Source organism: Lates calcarifer, linkage group LG10, assembly GCF_001640805.2.
Source record: "Lates calcarifer isolate ASB-BC8 linkage group LG10, TLL_Latcal_v3, whole genome shotgun sequence".
NCBI lineage: Eukaryota > Metazoa > Chordata > Actinopteri > Centropomidae > Lates > Lates calcarifer.
Genome location: NC_066842.1, coordinates 22,186,874 through 22,205,638, shown reverse-complemented (window position 1 = coordinate 22,205,638; position 18,765 = coordinate 22,186,874). Strand labels below are relative to the sequence as shown.

Below are 18,765 nucleotides of genomic sequence, written 5' to 3'. Positions count from 1 at the left end.
CATCTGAAGAGGATGATGGTTTCAAATAGAAGTTAACATCCTACACTGCAGATTGAAGCTGAGCAACTGAGACAAACAGGGACTGGCCAGTCCTGTTAGACCAGGAACAGACGACAGCTTTGAGAGTCTTGTGGTGTACCATCTGACTGTCTTCAGATGGTAGTTGGGAGCTGTTGATGTCAGTGTTGCTGAATTTGAAATTATGTACCATTCAAATTCCTTCCCCTTCTGTCTTACTGAGCTTACTTTAGTATATGAGCGGTACTCTGGTTTTTGTTTTAGTGATTTTACATGTCAAAGTCAATTTATGAGTCATGCTGAGTTGAACTCAGGTTGTTTGTCTACTCTTCACAGACAACATGTTTTATATGTGTGTCTGTCCCTAAGGAGGGATCTCTGGACGATTACCGGTCCTTTTCTCTTCTCAAAGGGCTGCCTCGTGGGACTATTCCTTTTCTCCAAAGATTGAGTCAAGTTGAATAAAGTCAACCAAGCCTGTTGTTAAAGCTCAGGTTTGCTTTAACAGGACCCATAATGCAGACACAGACACAGAAGAGATTGTGTGAACAGTTTAATGCACAAAAGGTTAATGTGAAAAAGTGAGGAGTGGCTGTAGACTGGAAGGCCGGAGCAGGCAGGGGTTGCGGTTCTGGAAATTCTTGGGAGCAGTGGCAGCACACTGCTTCTGGATAGGATTTGAGCCACGAATGGGGTCGGGAATGGGTGAATCTTCCCTCCGATGAGTTACACAGAGAACAAGGCTGGATGTGACTGTACTGGCAAATCCCAAGGCCCCAAAAATTGAAGCAAAAAGCTTATACAAGTCTGACTAGGTTTAGGTGGCCATAGTGTGCACCACTGAAGCGTGTGGAGGATTGAAGAGGAAGACTGGACTTATATACTGCAAAGTTAGGTAGCCGAGGACACACAGAAACAGGAGAAAAAACTGACAAGTAACGCTCAAACCCTAACAGCTGTGTCAAGTCTTTGTGCTAAGATAAGCTCACTGGCTGTTTGGTTTCATCTAATATTTCACAGACAGACATAGAATGGTATTGAGCATGGTCTGTACAGAGAAAAATGAATCAGTGTCTGTCACTTCCTTTTGGATTCTTTTGTAGGAGCCACCACAGATGAGGCAGAGCAGATGGTGAACACCACTATGCTGCATTCACTTCATTGATGTCAATATCTCTGCCTGTGTAATAGGTGTGTTAGATAAGTTATGTATTCAGTACTATTGACTGGTTGTCTGTTTGTTAACAGGAGCTTCAAAATTGAATGAATTTTTAATGGAATTTGGTGGAATTTTTGGCATTGATGTCTACACCATGAAGCACATTTTCACACACGTATTAACATGGCCTGATTAGCCTTTGTAGGGCCCATTTGCAAGAATTTGTGGCTGGGCCCCTGCTTACCCCCGTCAAGAGGTGTCCCCTCCTGATACTCTGTGTATGTACCCTATCACACCCCCAGCTGTCATCAAACACAACACAAATAAATATTCCAGCACTCCTATGCTGGAATAAAAACACCTGTCCCCAGAGTTTCAATGTGGCCGTTGGTTTGACAGCTTTCTACTGGAAAATGCACTATGTAAGCAATTCTTAAAACTAGACACAAGGTGCCTCTACAAGATTGGGAAACAAGATTAAATAATAGTGCAAAGCTTGCTTCAGCTTGTATTGACACTCAAAGGGTGCAACTTCCCTAACAAATGTGCTAATCTAATTACTAAAACTGACTGATTAGCAGTGAACCTATGGGGCTTTAGGAGCACTTGGGCATTTGTGGCCTGGGATCAGTTAAACAAACATTAGTCAAAATACAATCGATGGTATTGATTGACAGTCTTTCATCCTTTCCCCAATGTCACAGTTAGGGACAAAAAGGCTTCAGCTGGCTTTAGAAAAAACAAACATTAAACAAACGCTGCTGCAACCAATATGTTACCAGTTTGACTTCCCAGCCTCAGAAGTTCCCTTATGACTCATCCATTACATGCACCAGTGAGGGTGATGAGGAGCAGCGAAAAAGCAGCTGTGAGCAGGGTCTCTTCTCTGTTATTCAGATATTGATGTGTATGGAGAGACAACAGACCTTTTCACTGTCAATTTTCTCTCTCTGTCTGTCAACTTTTTTACATCCGCATTCTCTGGAAAGAATGTGTGACAAATAAAATACAAAACCATGTCAAATGTCTCCACTGTCCTAATCGTTTCTGTCATAGTGTATTAAGGTGTCATCTATTAGGATTTATATTGTAGGAAATTTTAGTCAGCCCTTGTGTAACCATAAACAATGGAAAGGGAGAGCGGGACACAATAACAAATCCAAGTACAACCACAGAGTCCTCCACCATTGGCCACTAAGCATTTGTACCAGAGCTGAATCACTACTGTTGGCAGAGGGCAGAGCATTTCTATGGTTTCACTAAGATTTTTGCTTTTTTGATGTCACATTTTATGTTTTTTTTAAAAACATTTTATGCTGCACAAATAGGTATGTCTGTTATGAGTTATAAGTTCAAGAATAAAAGCTGTGCTGGCCACTGAAAGTACAGATTCATTTAAATTAAACTGGTTCAGTGTCTCCTGAGTGTACTCTCAGCGGCACCACTTTCACTTATGTCAACTAATAATCTGATTAATGTCTGTCTTCAGGGAACCTGATGTTGTTGTCCTAATCATCAGTGTACTGTGCTCTGGATAAGAGTGTCTGCCACATGATGTAAATGTAAATATGTGCATGGCTCATCCTGGTCTTCAGGGCATCAGGTCACCGCCTCATGCAGCACTGAGGTGTAATGTTTCAGTTTGATGGGCCTCTGGTCAGTAGCTGCTGAATTTTAGATGGTTTTAACAGAGGTTGTAAAGGGAGTTTACTATACACTATACATCATACTTTTATAGGCTAGTGGTATAGCAATATGTTCAGACACACAATATTATTTTTTTAAAAACTGGTTCAGTATTTTCCCACCAAAACTGTTTTCTTATTCTTATGTGGTTTGGAACAACATGTAGACCTTAGGCCCACACAGAATTTAGCAATATTAACCGAGAGAGTGTGCTTTAACGTCATTTCAGTGATGTTTGCTGACCGCATCACTGTCGTGCTCAAATGACGTTAAAGCACACCCTCGAGTGTAAAATTGTGATTATACAACTATTACCAACAAAGTAAAATGTATAATCAAAATCTGTTCATGTTGAGGAGCAATTTGCTCTCAAAATTAAAAGGTTCAATCAGTCACGTCAACCAATCAAATCAATAGCCTACTGCACAAATAAATACTTTAGTTTTATCAACCACATTATAACAAAGACGCTGCATTTTTTACTCACACAGATGTCGCTTCTGCAACTGCAAACTTTTAGATGAATTTTAAGTTATAGCGCCGTGTCACTGGCACAGCTGATAGGAGAAAGCCGAGGTGCTGCTCAAATGACGTTAAAGGACACCCTCAAGTGTAATATTGCAATTATACAACTATGACCAACAAAGTAAGATGTATATGGCGGAGTAATATTTTCAGTGATGAGTAAGGCATGCTGTCATACTGATTTAAGCACATTCTAAATGTCTTGTTGACCAATCAGATTGCTTGGTCGGAACTACTTGTATAATTTTACTTCATTGAACAGTAAGCTGAATTAGTAAATCTAAAAAATGTAAATAATAAAAATATTGAGAAGAATTTTGTGCAGAAAATAAACTGGTAAACTGGTGCAGGTGGGCAGTTGAACTCCTGATATTTCTGAAATCCTATCTATATGGTCCTGACTGGTCTGCCTGTTTGCTCACAAACTTCTGGCTCTGAATGTCCTCTTGAATTTAAATACTTTATTATCATAAATACTAAATAAATACTTGTATAAAGGTTGGTCTGATATTTTCTTCTTTCAGAGCTAAAATAGCAAAAGTGTGTTTGTGTTTGGTTCTACTTCCCAACTGAGTTCAGCAACTTCAAAATCAAACATCTGTAAACCGCCTCTATATAATCCTTTAGTTTTGTTAAATTTCATATGTTTGATCAGTACCACTTTCTATAGTGGTCTGTACATTATAGATCAGTTCTGATTGGTTAATAAGAAAAACACATTGCCATGTTGTTAAAAATCCTTTATTGTTTATTTTTTGCTTATTTGATGAGGACAGGATGCATTATAAATAATGAATTCCACAACAATTATTCAATTCATTACCCAGAAAGGCCTTTAAAGTAAGACATAAAACATGTTTACATTTTTTTTTTTACTGAGTTAAAATGTGGTTGACCTTATAAAAACAGTATAATGACTTGCTGGCATACACATACAGATGTATACACATGTAGTCCGCCTGCATAGGTGTGAATATATATATATATATATATATATATAATATATATATATATATATATATTCACAGATACATATCTGCCGCCCCTAATCCTTTAGTTTTATTTTAAGATGTTGCCAATTTTGGTCTGTTTTTGAGTGTAGTAAGCAGCACATTCCATATGTTAACTCCATTTATAGGAAAAGACATGTGGCCAAAGAAGTCTACTTTCCAGTTCCCTGCAGTGGTATTACTGGATGATCCATAAGGCTGTAACAGTCACACTGCATCACAGAGGAACGTGGCCATGTAAGCCTGATAAACAAAACAGCTGTAAGGCTTTTTACAACCTGACAACCCAAATGTTTTCTTATCAGTGGCTCATAACTGATAAACGCTTTATTTACCATTAATAGAGTCATTAGATACAGCATATAACCCTTTTATACTAAAGCCTCATTATGATGTAATGAGTTTGACCCATGGGTCTACTGCTCTGGCATTGCTCCATTCCCTTTAGAGCACCTACATGACTTACTTTGTTGTATGATTTCAGTAATTTTGATAACATCCTGCTTTTTTTTAAGTAGACATCTGTGTTTTCATGGCATTTCATTGAATAGCTGTTGAAATATTTCATTCCAAACCACATTTTGTCTGCAACTCATAACTTATTTGTCATGACCCTGCTTTTGTCGATGACTCTCTTTAATTTTTAATTTAATAGCCAAATTTTTGTTTGGCTCAAAAACAATAACAAAGGCGACCTTATATAAATGGAAATAATACTGAAAAAAAAAATAAATAAATAAAAAATCTGCAGGGCTATGCCCCTGCTCTCCTGCGGGCTTTCCCATCTGAGCTCAGCAGCCAGCCTGGAGCAACACATGCGGTTGTGGTTCAGAGTATTTTGGTGAGATCTGGTGTGATCATCATGCAAGCTCAGTCAGCCAAATTGCCCTCCACAGAGATTGAAATCGGCAATTACCAATATGTATGTATTTATTTTTTTTTAATAAGATTAAAATGTATATAGATAGATAGGAGTGAAGAAGACCTACACTCCCATGTCTGAAAGACCTTAACATGATGAATATGGAGTCAGGCCATGCCATAACCCAAGACGACCCCAGAAGAAGTCTGTCTGTGGCCTCCTGAGGATGATCGATCAGACTGCTCTTTGGTCCTTCTTGGCCCTTTGACCGAAACTTTTATATTTCTACAACACAGATGTGATGACCCGCACACAGGTGGCTCTTTACTTTGTCTTGACCGTGATCTTATACAGAATGAGATATCCCCCGTACTTGTCTTTTTTTTTAATTCCACGTTTTCGGAAGAGAGCGGACCAAAGCTATGATGAAATAACATCAACCTATAACAGTATGACTGGAACAATCGTTCTCTTCACTCATTCGTCTTAACCACATTGTCCCTATCTGTCCGATGAGTAAACCATGACTGGCCGGCAGACTCTTATCTTTTTCGTGTCTGCCATCAATCAATCACATTGCCGATGCGTAACTTGTTTCTCTGAGTTAAGGTCAAAAGCGTGAGTACAGAGTTGCCGACCGAGGTGAAATGGAGGAATGCTGTAAAAGTGTTGTGAATGGATGCGCACTGACACAGCAGCAGAAGCAGTGAGAGTGAATGAAAACATGTGCGTTACAGATCTGAGGATCGGAGAAGGGTCAGCAGCAGCAGCATATGGCTGTTTCAACACCGTCAAGTCTGACAGGATCCAGTGTCTGCAATTCCGCTTAACTCAATTTTCAAAGTAAAATCCTCCACGGCGCCACGTCTTTGTGTTTCATTCAGTGCCGCAAATACCGAGAAATCGAAAGGCATATCTGTGAGGGATTCTGTGTGAAGTGAAACCAGGTGTTTATCCTTATCCAAAGCCAGTGTTCAATGGCAACATTTTTCAGTTGCATTCCTGCAATATTTGCATGACAAGCAGGTCACTGTATGAAGGTTAAGGTTGAGATTAGGTACGTAAACACACCATAAGTCAAGGTTAGAGTTGTCATTAGAAAAATAAACAACAAACGACAATGGCAGCAAATGGTAGACTATGACACAGGTCTCGAACTAAAGTTTAAGCCGAAAGTTTATGGTTTGTGGCCTAGATTTAATTCACAACTACAGGGGAGGATCCGTGGTTACTGGCTCTGTAAATATGCCTGTAATAATTATTGGTATGCCATAACTTAGACAAACAGGAAATATTGTGCGAGAGAGGAGAGAGAGAGAGAGAGAGAGAGAGAGAGAGAGAGAGAGGGTGGGGTGGGGGGTTGGGGGTGGTGGGATGGTAGGTTGGTAGGTTGGGCGGGAATGATTGCATAGTATGCACAAGTGCTCCGGGTAGCGTATGCTTTTATTTTGAAAGCAGGATTTTATTTGTGTGCGCGTCTGCGGCTTGAAATTGACTGAAGGGAGCTGCAGGCCAGCCTGTTGCGCACTTGGCGGCACACGCAGACAGCGCACCACAGCTGCGTGGATGGACAGAACGAGCAATGAACCTCCCTTAATGACCTCCACTGGCGATCTTATGATTGGATGCCTATCGGGCGCGCTTTCCTTCTAATTTAACAAGAGCTTATTAACGTGTCACCCTCTGAGTCGGATACAGACTGTACGCATCTCCAGGAGCCGGGGCAGAAAGGACACTTGAGGTGCGTGTGTACCTATGTATAGCCCTGCTTGTGTGTGTGTGTGTGTGGTGTGTGTGTGGGAGTGGGTATGTGCTGTTGGATGTGAATTTTTAGTTTGTCCAAACTTTCCTCTTGTACATACAGGTGTGTTTCTGTCCGTCTCTCTCCCTCTGTGTCTTCCTGCGTGTGCTCGTATGTGCTGTACTGCTGCCCCCTCAGTTGTCCAGAAGTTGCTTTCTTTCACTTTCGCCAGGTGCGTAGGGCATTTATTGCTCAAGCAGCGCTTGCGCCTGCATGTTGTTATGCAACCAGTCGCGACAACGTCAGGTTTGCAGCAACCGTCTCACCCGATTATGAACGATAAGGTGAGACCTTATTCATCCCAGAGGGGAACTTGGATCCTCACAGCAAGAGTACAGCTAAACCACATAAACACGGCGACGTCAGCAGTAGATCTAATTCATAAGAACGTGAGTGAAAGAAAGGACAAGTTTAGGTTTCTTGGCTAAAAAGTAATTAGGCAACTGAACAAGACAAGACACTTTAGTGCAGCGTTGAAGAGGTGAAAAAAAAAAACAGAAGAATATGAGAGAGAAACTCAGTGTGCGGTGTGATTGTAACTGGCAGTTCAGGCTTCTTCAACTTGCTCACCTGACCGAGGTTAATTATTTAATGCAGAATGAATGAATTTGCATTTTTGGTCAACAGATGTGAATACAGCAGGCATGTGTGTTTTATCCGATCACGGCCCAGCCATCAGTGGACTGTCATCGTCGCACGTTCATCCTGCACGGCCTCCAGAGAAACAGTCTCCGTTACTGCATAGGCAGACATCCCGCACGCAGCTGTTGGTGAATAGGCTTTCAGTCACGTGCAACCAACGAAGACTAATTAAGTGTGGTGTTTTGTGTGTGTGTGTGTGTGTGTGTGTGTGTGTGTGTGTGTGTGTGTGTGATAGGACTTGTTGGGAAAATGTAGGCATAGGCCGAACAGAGTTAGAACGGGAAGTCTAAGAGAAAATAAGAGGAGAGCTGCGGTGAGTCAGCTCCAAGAAATGTGTGTGCTCGCGCGTGTGTGAGGTTTAGACCTCCACTGTTGACTTCATTTGTGGACATTTTATTTTGACCCACTCTCGCGCCATCACGAGCTGTTTGAGGGGGTTTGACTGCTTGGGGTTTAGGGTTAGGTTTAGAGTTAGGATGAGGTTTAGACGTGCATTGCAGAAAGATTGGTCAAAGTTAGGGTGACATCTTCACCTTAACTTTGTAAGAACAGAAACACTAGATAAACCAGCTAGTAAATAAATGGGATGATTGCAGACTGTAATTTTCCAGGCAGCTTAGAGCAGTTATGCATTATGCTGTGTGGGAATAAAAGCTTCACCTAACATGCCATAGACAGTTTAGTGTCTGATCAGGTGAGCACTCCTGTGTCCCATTAACACAGTTTTGTAGTACTCAGCAGCCTGTGAACAATTAATTGAATTCTTGTTGCTCTGTTACATCTTAAAACTGGGGATGAGTGCATCTCCAGAAGACTGGAAGGCACTGCCATGACTAACCAATGTTGTTACCACAGGAAAAATAGGCTGCATATTAGTGACATGGGCAGTTTAAAGAGCTGTACACACAGCTCTGCTGACACCTAGAGTGGAAGATGATATCATTATTAGAACAGATGAGATATCTTGTTTGTATCTGCAGCAGAACACCAGGAAAATATTGACAAAAAATATCATCCATTTTGTATATGTCTACATACTAACATGTCATGGTCAGGTCTTTCAAAATTAATCATTTGTAAGCTTAGTTGTTGAGCATGTTAAAGCAAAATTAAGGTCCTGACCTGCCCATGGGTCATGGGAGTCTTTTAATAAGCTGTTAACAGATCACAGAGCTTTGTAAGTGCAAGAACTCCTCTGCCGCCCCCCCTGCTGTCCAAAAATGTGTGTTACTTTTATTATCTGTTGAAGTCACTTTATTGCTGCGCCTAAGTAGTTTAGCCACAAAGGTTCAGAGGTGAAACCTTAAAATCTGCATTCATTTTGACAATAAAAATGTATTTGCCCCCTCTTTAACCCTGGAGTGCAGGGTGAGGCTTTAAAAAAAACAAAGAAACAACTGATCAATATGCCTCTAAAAGCTCTTTCAACTATTGTTATTTATTGTTATAGTTAATCCCCAGGCACCCTCACTGGAATGCAGTGAAACTTAATGAAAACTTTCATGCTGGTTTACATGCAGCATTCTGTAATTACAACCCACAAACTAAAACCAGTAGTTGGGTTTAGCCATTTGTTGTCCTCTGCAGCAACACACTGGCAGCCTGCCACAGTGACTTCAGTGCTGGTGGCATATTCAACAGGCCAGTAAGTCACAGCCCGCCGCTCACTGAGGTAGCCTTATGATGTGCAAAATCTAGATCAAGAGGGTGAGAAAGAGATGAAGATGAAGATAGGCAGAGACAGGAATAAAAGTCCAAGTAAGAGAAGCAGAGAAGGAAAAAATGACTTGTCATTGAAATAGTTTATTGTCCCCAAAAAAGACACATGGTGACACAAGTGTTTAAAAATAACATATTCTTTTGAGTAACCATGACAAATCAGTGACATTCATCAGCGATTACAAAGATTAGTTCCTGTGTGTTTTCAAAACATCAGAAGCATTCCTGAGCTTTACTGCAGTTTACTTGAGACTGGAACATTTTATTGACAAGGCACAGAAAGGCAGGTGGTGGGTGAGCTGCTCTGAAAGTCCCAGAATCTCACTGTCTCTGAGATGTTTCTAATGTTCTGCCCAATGGCGTTGGACAAATATTAGAAACACTTTTAGAATATAAATACTCCAGTACAACAGAACCACAGACCACAGCCTCCCAAAGGATCACAGAGTGGACTCAACACTTCTGTTACAGTGTGAAACATTACACTTGCCTTTTATCTGTCTTCTTTTATCTTCTCTCTGCTGCATGCTGTGAAGTTGTTCAAGAGGTGCATCTAAAATGACCTTGTAGTTCATCAAGAGGTGTGAGATTTTATATTTGCTGAATGTGAGAAGATAAAGGTATTGTCCATATTAGGGGCACATCTGTTAACCATATGTGAAGATGGTGCCAGAAGATAAGACTTCAGAGTTGTAAAACAGTAAAACAAGTACAAGTTATATGGGGGAATAAAAAACAGAATGAAACTGTCAACTCTCCAGAAACAAAGTGGAAAAGGGGGATTTGGTGGTCATTGTGCTGCAGTTTCCAGATGGTTAAATCCTGCCTCTTGTGTGTCTTGAAGGCCAGTGGACTAGAACATGGTGTGCCCTCTTAGGTTACGTGATCTGATCCACTACAACTCATCAGACGATTAAGAAAGGAATTTGGAACAGTTATTACTGAAGTAACCTTCACCTGACATCTTGCCAAAGAACACTTCAAAACTAAATGTTACCTTCACTCTCTCATTTTTCATAACTATAATATCCAACCGTTTGACAACCAATTGCATTTCTTTAATGGAGCTGTAAGGGACACTCTTAGTGGCATTTATGGTCCAAAGGGGCCTCCGAGTATTTCAAGACATCCATAAACATTTGAATCTCTCTGGCTCACCCTTCTTTTTCTATCTTCAACTCGTAAAGTGATGCACTTATGGTGTGCCTTGGAACATACAGTATTTGCATTTCATACACTGTAGGGCTGGTCGATAAAATGATAACAATAACATTTTATATCCTTCTTTTGTCATTGGAATTGTTTTGGATGTCCTACATGAGATGTGTGTAATGTTCCATTGTTTGGCAAAAAGTGTTTGTCCTGTTCTGACCATCTGGTTCCTTCAACTTTCACTCAGGAGCAAAAATCAACCTTTAAATTTAAAAAATATATAAGTTGACATGTATCATGATAATTATGGATATGGAATGCAAATTTTTATCATGATAACATTTGTGGCCATTAATCAAACACATTGGAGCTCATATTCAATTAATTCTTTAATGTGTCCTAATGTGAATTTCAGGTAATGTCCTTTGCCATAAGCTTATTTAAGTGATAAACTAGTTGTCTACAGATGTATTTTTATATAGTCTCGCCTGAAGTGTATCACACATCCTAAACCAGTAAATGAAGAGTACACTTTTCAGTGGTTTTTTTTTTCATTGGTCAGAAGCATGACATATCTATATTTCATCAGGATCTGTTTGTTGCCTGCAATGAATGAACCTAATATATGTATGCATGTAGTTCTTGGACCTGTAAAGAATTCTTAAGCCTCAGCTGCGCGGGTCTGAGTTTACGAGTGCAACAAAATATGTGAAACTTTGAGAAGTTTTTGAATTTGAATTCTGTCCATCTGTTCATCAGTGGGCTTGAGTGCCAATCCTATTCCACCATCTGCCTGATTGTTTGCCTATTTTCCTGTCTGGCTCCCTGACTGGTTTTTGTCTCTTGTTTTCAGGCTGTCGACAGCAGGAAGTACAGAAGTACAAGTGCCTGGATCGGTCTCTGCTGACATTTTTCAGAGATGCTCAATAATGCAATCAAGACTCTAAGTCTGACAGTCCATGTGTACCCTGCTGCAACGCACGCACTGACGAGTTGCAGACACCTGTGGTGCAGTGTGTACAGTGTGTATGTGTGTGTGGCTTGCCCTGTGTGTGTATTTGTCCATACACAATCTGCTGAGTTTACAGCACTTGGGAGCTCAGGACTTAAGTCAAAGAGTATGGTTCAGCTGTCCACCTCAGTCTGCCTGCTGGGAGGCCTTTTAGGTAAGAGACATCTCCGTCTGTGTGTGTGTGCATGTTTGTGTGCGCTCATATTTTGGTGGCCAATCTAGAGGCAGCGTGATGTGATCATTACTAATCTTATGACAAATTGCAGTCTTAGGATCCAATATGTCCATGTGTTCAACTAGGCCACCACATAATGCAACTCAACTATGGGTCTCTGCAAAACACATTATTTTTGTATCTTACATAAATTATTTACATAAATTACTCATGTACCTACATTGAAATTGTTATTGGTTGCTTTGCATGTTTCTCCTGCCCCTACTGGCTGCAAACAGATCATCTCCTAAAGAAAATTGTGTAGTAATTGTACAGTACCAGTACCAAGCCACAGTTCTTCTTCTACACAAAAATGAATTTTAATGTTCAGCTGTGAATAATATGAGGCTTAAACAGCTTATGGTTAGACAAACCAAGTGAGCTCCTTCCAGAGTTACAGTCTGTCTTTTCAGGATGAAATGACTGCTTTGTGCTTCAATAAACTGTGTTTTCATGCTGACACATGGCAGAGAGTCAGTAACTCAGGCAGAGAATACTAAAAAGATTACAGCTTTGCAAGGTACTCAGACTACTCAAGTCTCATATTAGATTTTGCTTAACTTGCTTAACAAGGACTTCACAGTCCCCTATCACTTACACCAATAAGACTCATTAAAACCACCTGCCTAAAATTGTGTAGGTCCCCCTTGTGCCACCAAAACAGCTCTGACCCATGGGGGCATGGACACAGGACCCCTGGGGGTGTCCCTGGTCTTGGTGCTTGGTCTGCAACAGTGTAAAAGTGACAAATTAAGATCCATATAAATGCCAAGACCTGAGGTTTCCCTGCACAACATTTTATTGTAACAAGATGAAAAAAATGTGAATACATCCGTTACATCTAACAATGCCAGTAAGACAAAGCATGGATAGTTACACATCTGTGGTTTTCACAAGAAAGTATGAGGAAGCTTTTCCTTGGCAGAATGAATCCAACTGTAGCCACTAGTGATGTGTTTGTATGTATGTGTGTGTGGAATTCACAGCCTGTAATTTGAGAATGTTTCACATGTGTGTGCCAAAGCTCAATGCATTGTGCATGTTGTATCTGATTTGGTAACTTGATGAAGTTTTGCACAACCAGCCACAGGCAGTTGCAAAAATAACCACACAACCGTTTTTAAACTAATCAATGCAGTGTATTATACATAGGGTCTCAGGAGTGTGGTACCTGAGACCCAGACATACAGACATACAAAAGAGAAGTTTGTATTAACATCCTACTCATAACTGTGGTTCTAATATGACAAAATGTAACTGGATTTCTCTGGGGAATGTTCTACTGTAGCCTGCTCAGTGGCTAAAACAGACCACTGCTTCTCTAAGTTTTGGCCCGTTGATATAATTGTTACATGTACAGTAGAATGAAGTCAAACCCTGTAACAGCACAGTTTTACTGCAAGGATCATAATCTGCCAGAAAAATATCTTGAAAGCCTTGAAAGCACATGCATTCTCCTAGATCGCTGTTCTTCTGGTGTCCCAGTGGGGGCACTGTTGTTGTCAGTTCCTGTGTTGGATGGTTCCCATTTGTACCCAGTGTTGTGATGTGAACTGGTCCCATTGTGAGGCACTGACTGGTGTCCTTGAGGTTACATGTGAATAAATAGTGGAATCTGGGAATTAGTACTATCAATATGTCACCCACAAATGTTCACCAGTTTATTTAAAGGGGGTACACATTGTGTGTCAATATGCAGTGTGTGGGTGTTTCCCCCCCTATTTTTTAATTAATGTGAAACCTTGCCATGGGTAGCAAAACTTTGGCATGATTGATTTTTTTTATGTGTTTTCTTCATGGTTTTTTTCTTTGTCTGACAGACCAACCTCTATCGGTTGAGGGGAGTTTATCACAGAGCCTGTTAGAGGTTGGCCTGTCCATGATTAACGTTAGCCCCAAATACGCCCACTGCATTCCTCCTGATGGCAGCCCATGTCCAACTTCACCTTGGGTGGGCCATGCATCTTTGGCTATAAACGTACTAATGCCACTTTTTCATTACACAGTTTTAGCACCACTTGCCTCTACTCGACTTGCCTCTACTTGGTTTCAGTCGCTTTCCATTAAAATTGAGTACCACCTCAACGTGGGTGGGGTCGTCATAGCAAGGTGGCCCGAAACTCCCGTCTGCATCTCGTCGTTGGACCACAGTGTTGGTTTGCGTGTGGCCATTTACTTCGTTGACTATTACAGAAATAGTAAAAATGCATGGTCGCTGTTGCTAGATTTTAAAAATGTGGGGTTTGATATTTGAGAAGGAGTCACTCTTATGAATCATCCAGTGACGTCACTCCCTGGCCAATCAGTAGCCCGCAGTCTGTTGATGTCACATTTTCGTCTCGACTCAGCTTGCTTGGAACCCCGGCCGCGTAGGTACTAAAAAACACCTAATGGAAAACCCGTAAAACTGAGTAGAGTCAAGTCGAGTAGGTGCTAGTGGAAAAGCACCATAATAGTCTATGCCCCACCGGCTCGTTGCCTTCACTGTCCTTCTTGCTTCAACTCATGAAAACAGGGCTCTTTATCTTTGTGAGACATAAACATGAATGTGACAATGGTACCTCCTTGTTAGGACATTAATGAGGGCATTTCATTTAGAGTCCGTTTATCACGTGGATAGTCACATAGAAACACTGTTTGTACATGCGCTGTTATTCAGGTGGTTCGTTAGGCTGCTGTTGGTTTGCTACTGGGCACAGGCCTTGATTTGCACATAGAGAAGTTACACAAAATCAATCAATCAAGCTTCAGTCAAACTTTGACAACGAATGGATTTCCTGACTATTAGGATAAAAAGTTGTCTCAGTTGTTTGCCTGAGAATAAATACTGTATTGCAGAGACAGCTGAGGAGATTAATGAAGACAACAGATGACCTAACAGTGACCTCATCTGACACTGGCTCTTTTGCAGGAGCATTTTTGCTAGGGTGACAGGGTGTTGACGGGTCTACTGTGGAATATATGTATCACATGAAAAGTAAGAATAACACTCTGCTTATCCCACAGAAGTGGTCATTTATTACTAGAGTCATTACTATTACCATAAAAACAGAAAGAAAATATGAATAATGCATCCCATGGATGTTTTGGTCTTAATTATCAGGAAAATCTTTTTTTGTCTTACATTGTCTTTTTACTTGTTGCTCTCTGAATTATTAGTCTTTACACCAAAATCACAAAAAATCTTCCTGACCATTAGCAGTGTCTGTCTAGTACATACATATACTGTCATTTTTTTGTCCAGATTTTGAGATTTCAACAATAACAATAATGTAATAAAGCAGAATTATTTTATTTGTGGAGGGATAAAAAAACAGAATTAAAATTTGGGTTTTGGTTAAGTGCCAATCTTCTGAAGATTCGTCTTTCTAATCTTTTGGATCTGTGTATTTGCTGAGTTTGGTCCACACTTAAGCCATAAACAAAACAAATTGTTTGCCGTCTGGCTTGGCCACCCATGAGAGAAAAATGAAGGAATTTGCTTCATGGCAATTCACTTCATGGCAAATCTGCAATTGGAAAGATGCTGCTTAAAGGCTAAAAACACAAGATTTCAACAATTAACTAACATATGAGCATGCAGTGTATTTACATTTATGTGTGCATGTGTGGATATAGATGGATATAACTGAACAAATGGTGAAGAGAAACAGTGCCCCGGATTAAATTGAATAACTGGGTCTGCATTTATCTTTTAGTATGAGCTAATCTCACCTATACAACCTTAGGGTTAGGGTTAGTGTTTTTCACAAACTTTTCCCATCAGCTCTCTAGAATATTGGCCTTTTCAGTACTTTTGCACCACGCTGCAGTTTTAACACAACTCAACTCAAAATATCTAAAGCTCTCGTCTGTTGTTACAATCATGATTGATATGCAGCCCTCATAATCCTCTGTCTTTACAATCATGCTGACAATCTCAAGGGAGGAGAGGCATTGCTCAGGGGAACTGGAACTCAACTCAGGGTTCTGAAATGCTCAAGGTGAAGGTCCCCCTCCCGCTGCAATGATTTAAATTTTACAGCTAAGCACACTGGGTAAACAACATAAGCAAATTTCTTAGAATATTTACGTGTAATATGTATTTCCAAATTCTCCAGAATCTTAGGATCAAAGCATTACAGCTACAGGAAAAAATGCAATAATTCAATCACTTGACAAATGATTGATTTCAAATTTCAAGACAACAGTCAGTTAACAGTCAGACATCTGTTATATATTGGTCTCAGATGTTCCTGCATTAGAAGACAGCTCTGTATAGAGAGAATGTCTCCATATTTACAGATCACAGGAAAATACACCAGGCAGAAGCATAGGAAAATTTAGCAAAAATAAGACATGCTCCTCAGTGTAACAGATTATTTCCAGTTTCAATCCTTGCCAACTAATCAAAATGAGAGAACACTGATGGCTGGCTGGATGGTCAGAGAACTTTTTAAACCCTACGTGCATGACCAGGTTCAGCTACTCTTCCTCAGACTTAGCCTTACATTTTTCAGATTTAGCTCTTGGTATGCTGCAGACACAATGAAGACAGATGGACTGTACCACAGAGGAAACAGAAACAGAGGAGTGACAGCTCCTCATGATTCAGGCATAAATGTCATCAAGTGTGTGAAGTGTTAGGGTCAGTGTAGCCTGGCAGTTCATCCAGTTACTCAGGAATGCTTTGTGGTTGAAGTATACAGTGCAGACTGTCGGAAGAGTCAAGAATTAGTGCCTTTTGTTTTTTTTCTTTCCTTAAGCAAATGCAAATGTTCACTTCTGTATTCAATGTGTTTTTAGTTTAGGTTGTGGGTCCATTTGCTCTCAATACATGAGAATACAAAGCAAATATGAAAGCAAACAGATTATTGCACTGCTTTGTTTTATTTATTTATTTTTATTGCCACTTCATTAAATGCAACCTTACAGGTATTAACATTTTAAAGTAATCTCAAGTGTTTACATGAAGTCCAGCAGCATGGACATTTTTGGCTTTCTTCATTTCATTATTAAAGTGTTCACAAAGATTTCCTCCAACAGCCCAAAGACATGAAAACTAGAACTGTTCTATCCATTATGTGACCCTTGTCTGTATTTACGTGATATCAATGTGATAAACCTGGTGACCTCTGCCTCTTCCTTAATGCTTGCTTTGATGGAACCCAGCTGTGCATCTACCCGGAACAGGATAAGTGGGAGTAGAGAAGGACAGATTGGTAAATGTCATCGCTGTCAGGAGGTGTTAACAACAGGGTTGATGAGGTTGTTTGAGGACACATTGTATAGATTTGGATTTTTTGAAGTTCAAGTCCTAGTGTCATCCAGTGTTGCAGAGCAAGAGGAGGTTTGTGGGAGCGTGAGGAGATCTTGCATTACTGCAGGTGCTAGGCAGATTGTTGGTGTGCAAATGGATTGTATGTTCACACATCAAAACACTTGCAGCTATTAGATTATCTTAATCAGCCTGTTTTTAAACCAACTGCTGAAGGTCACTCAGTTTGAGGAAGCTATGTAAAGATTAGCACATTGTCTCACATGCCCTCTCCAGTGTTGCCTTCTCCATCTTCTCTTTCTAACCTGTAGTGGAATGGTATGCCCACTTATGTTGTCACAGTTCCCACATGAAAACCTGCTATGGTGTGCTAATTGGAACAGAATCCATTCCATGTTGGTGGAGAAGGGATACCAGTGGTGTACTTTTCTGAAAATGGTCAGTTTTTGTGAGGCTTGGGACATGTAGTTGGATTGCTATTATCCATCCATCCATTATCTATGCCACTTATCTGTTAAGTGTCGCGGGGGGGCTGGAGCCTATCCCAGCTGTCATTGGGCGAGAGGCAGGGTACACCCTGTATGGATCGCCAGTCCATTGCAGTGCCAACATATACAGACAAACGACCACTCACACCTACAGCCAATTTAGAGTCTCCAGTTAACCTGCATGTCTTTGGACTGTGGGAGGAAGCTGGAATACCTGGAGGAACCCATGCAGGCACAGGGAGAAGACACAGAAAAGCCCCAGGCTCAAACTGGGGCTCGAAACCCAGAACCTTCTTGCTGTGATGTGACAGTGCTAACCACTGCACCACAGTGCCACCCTGATTGCTATTATATATTAGATAATTTTTGCAGATATAACTCCAAACAAGCCATGTAGTAAACCTTGAGCACAGGTGTTAGAAGTGTCAGAATTTAAGTGGTGATGTAGTAAAAAGTGTGCCAAATAAAATCAGTCTTTTCAAAAGTTTCAAATGTTGCATACTAGGAAAATATAATGCAACACAGTGTGTTGAAATATGCCCCTGTAATCCAAACTGAACAGCTGCTAGTGAAACAATACTGGCTCAAGTATAAAAACAGCTAAAACAGACACATATGCACTGGACTCTCTCAGGGTCACATCACTCACTGTAGGTCTGCTTTACATTGAGTACTTTCTTGTCATAGCAGAAAAATTGCCACTCAATTGTAATGGCTTCCTGCGTGTGGATTGAGAAAACCAAGAGAAAAGAGAATTGGTGTTTTTGTGGCTTTTGGCTTTTGTGGCTTTTGTGTGTAATCGCTCAATGTCTCAGTAATCTGATTTTGGAGTCTCCTAAACAAGGCTTGTCCTTACAGGCTCCTTTGCCTCATCTATAACAGTTAACTATTACTGTTAAAACGCTGATAAGAGGTAATTACTCTCCCTTTGGTTAGCATGCTTACACTGCAGCTGACCCCATGGAATATAGTAATGAGTTGTGCTGAAAGATAAATGGCACAGCATGTATGTTCTGTATCACAGATGAGACCACATATATGGGAAATACTTTTACCTCACTATGACAGTTTTCTTTGGGGTTCTGTTTACATTTTTAAAAACTTTTTGTAACGAGAATTTTATCTCAGTTACCTTAATAGTTACATAAACGGGAACTGCTTATGACAAATAGAGAGTCAAATAGAATGACCACTTACACCACTCTAAGTGGTCAAACAAG

The 18,765-nt window shown here is 40.5% G+C and overlaps 1 protein-coding gene across 2 annotated transcripts in view; it reads left to right on the top strand.

Moving 5' to 3' along the window:
* The first annotated feature begins 6,743 nt into the window (after nucleotides 1-6,743).
* Nucleotides 6,744-18,765, top strand: part of il34 (interleukin 34) — a 32,416-nt gene continuing 20,394 nt past the window's right edge. Inside the window, exons 1-2 of one of the 2 annotated variants that reach the window (XM_018703526.2) lie at nucleotides 6,744-7,001; nucleotides 11,428-11,740. In XM_018703526.2, coding sequence (XP_018559042.1) covers nucleotides 11,494-11,740 — 247 coding nt within the window. In that variant the 5' untranslated portion in view covers nucleotides 6,744-7,001; nucleotides 11,428-11,493. Of the gene's footprint in view, nucleotides 7,002-7,658; nucleotides 7,832-11,427; nucleotides 11,741-18,765 lie in introns of those variants that run through there. The other variant, XM_018703527.2, reaches the window with a different exon arrangement.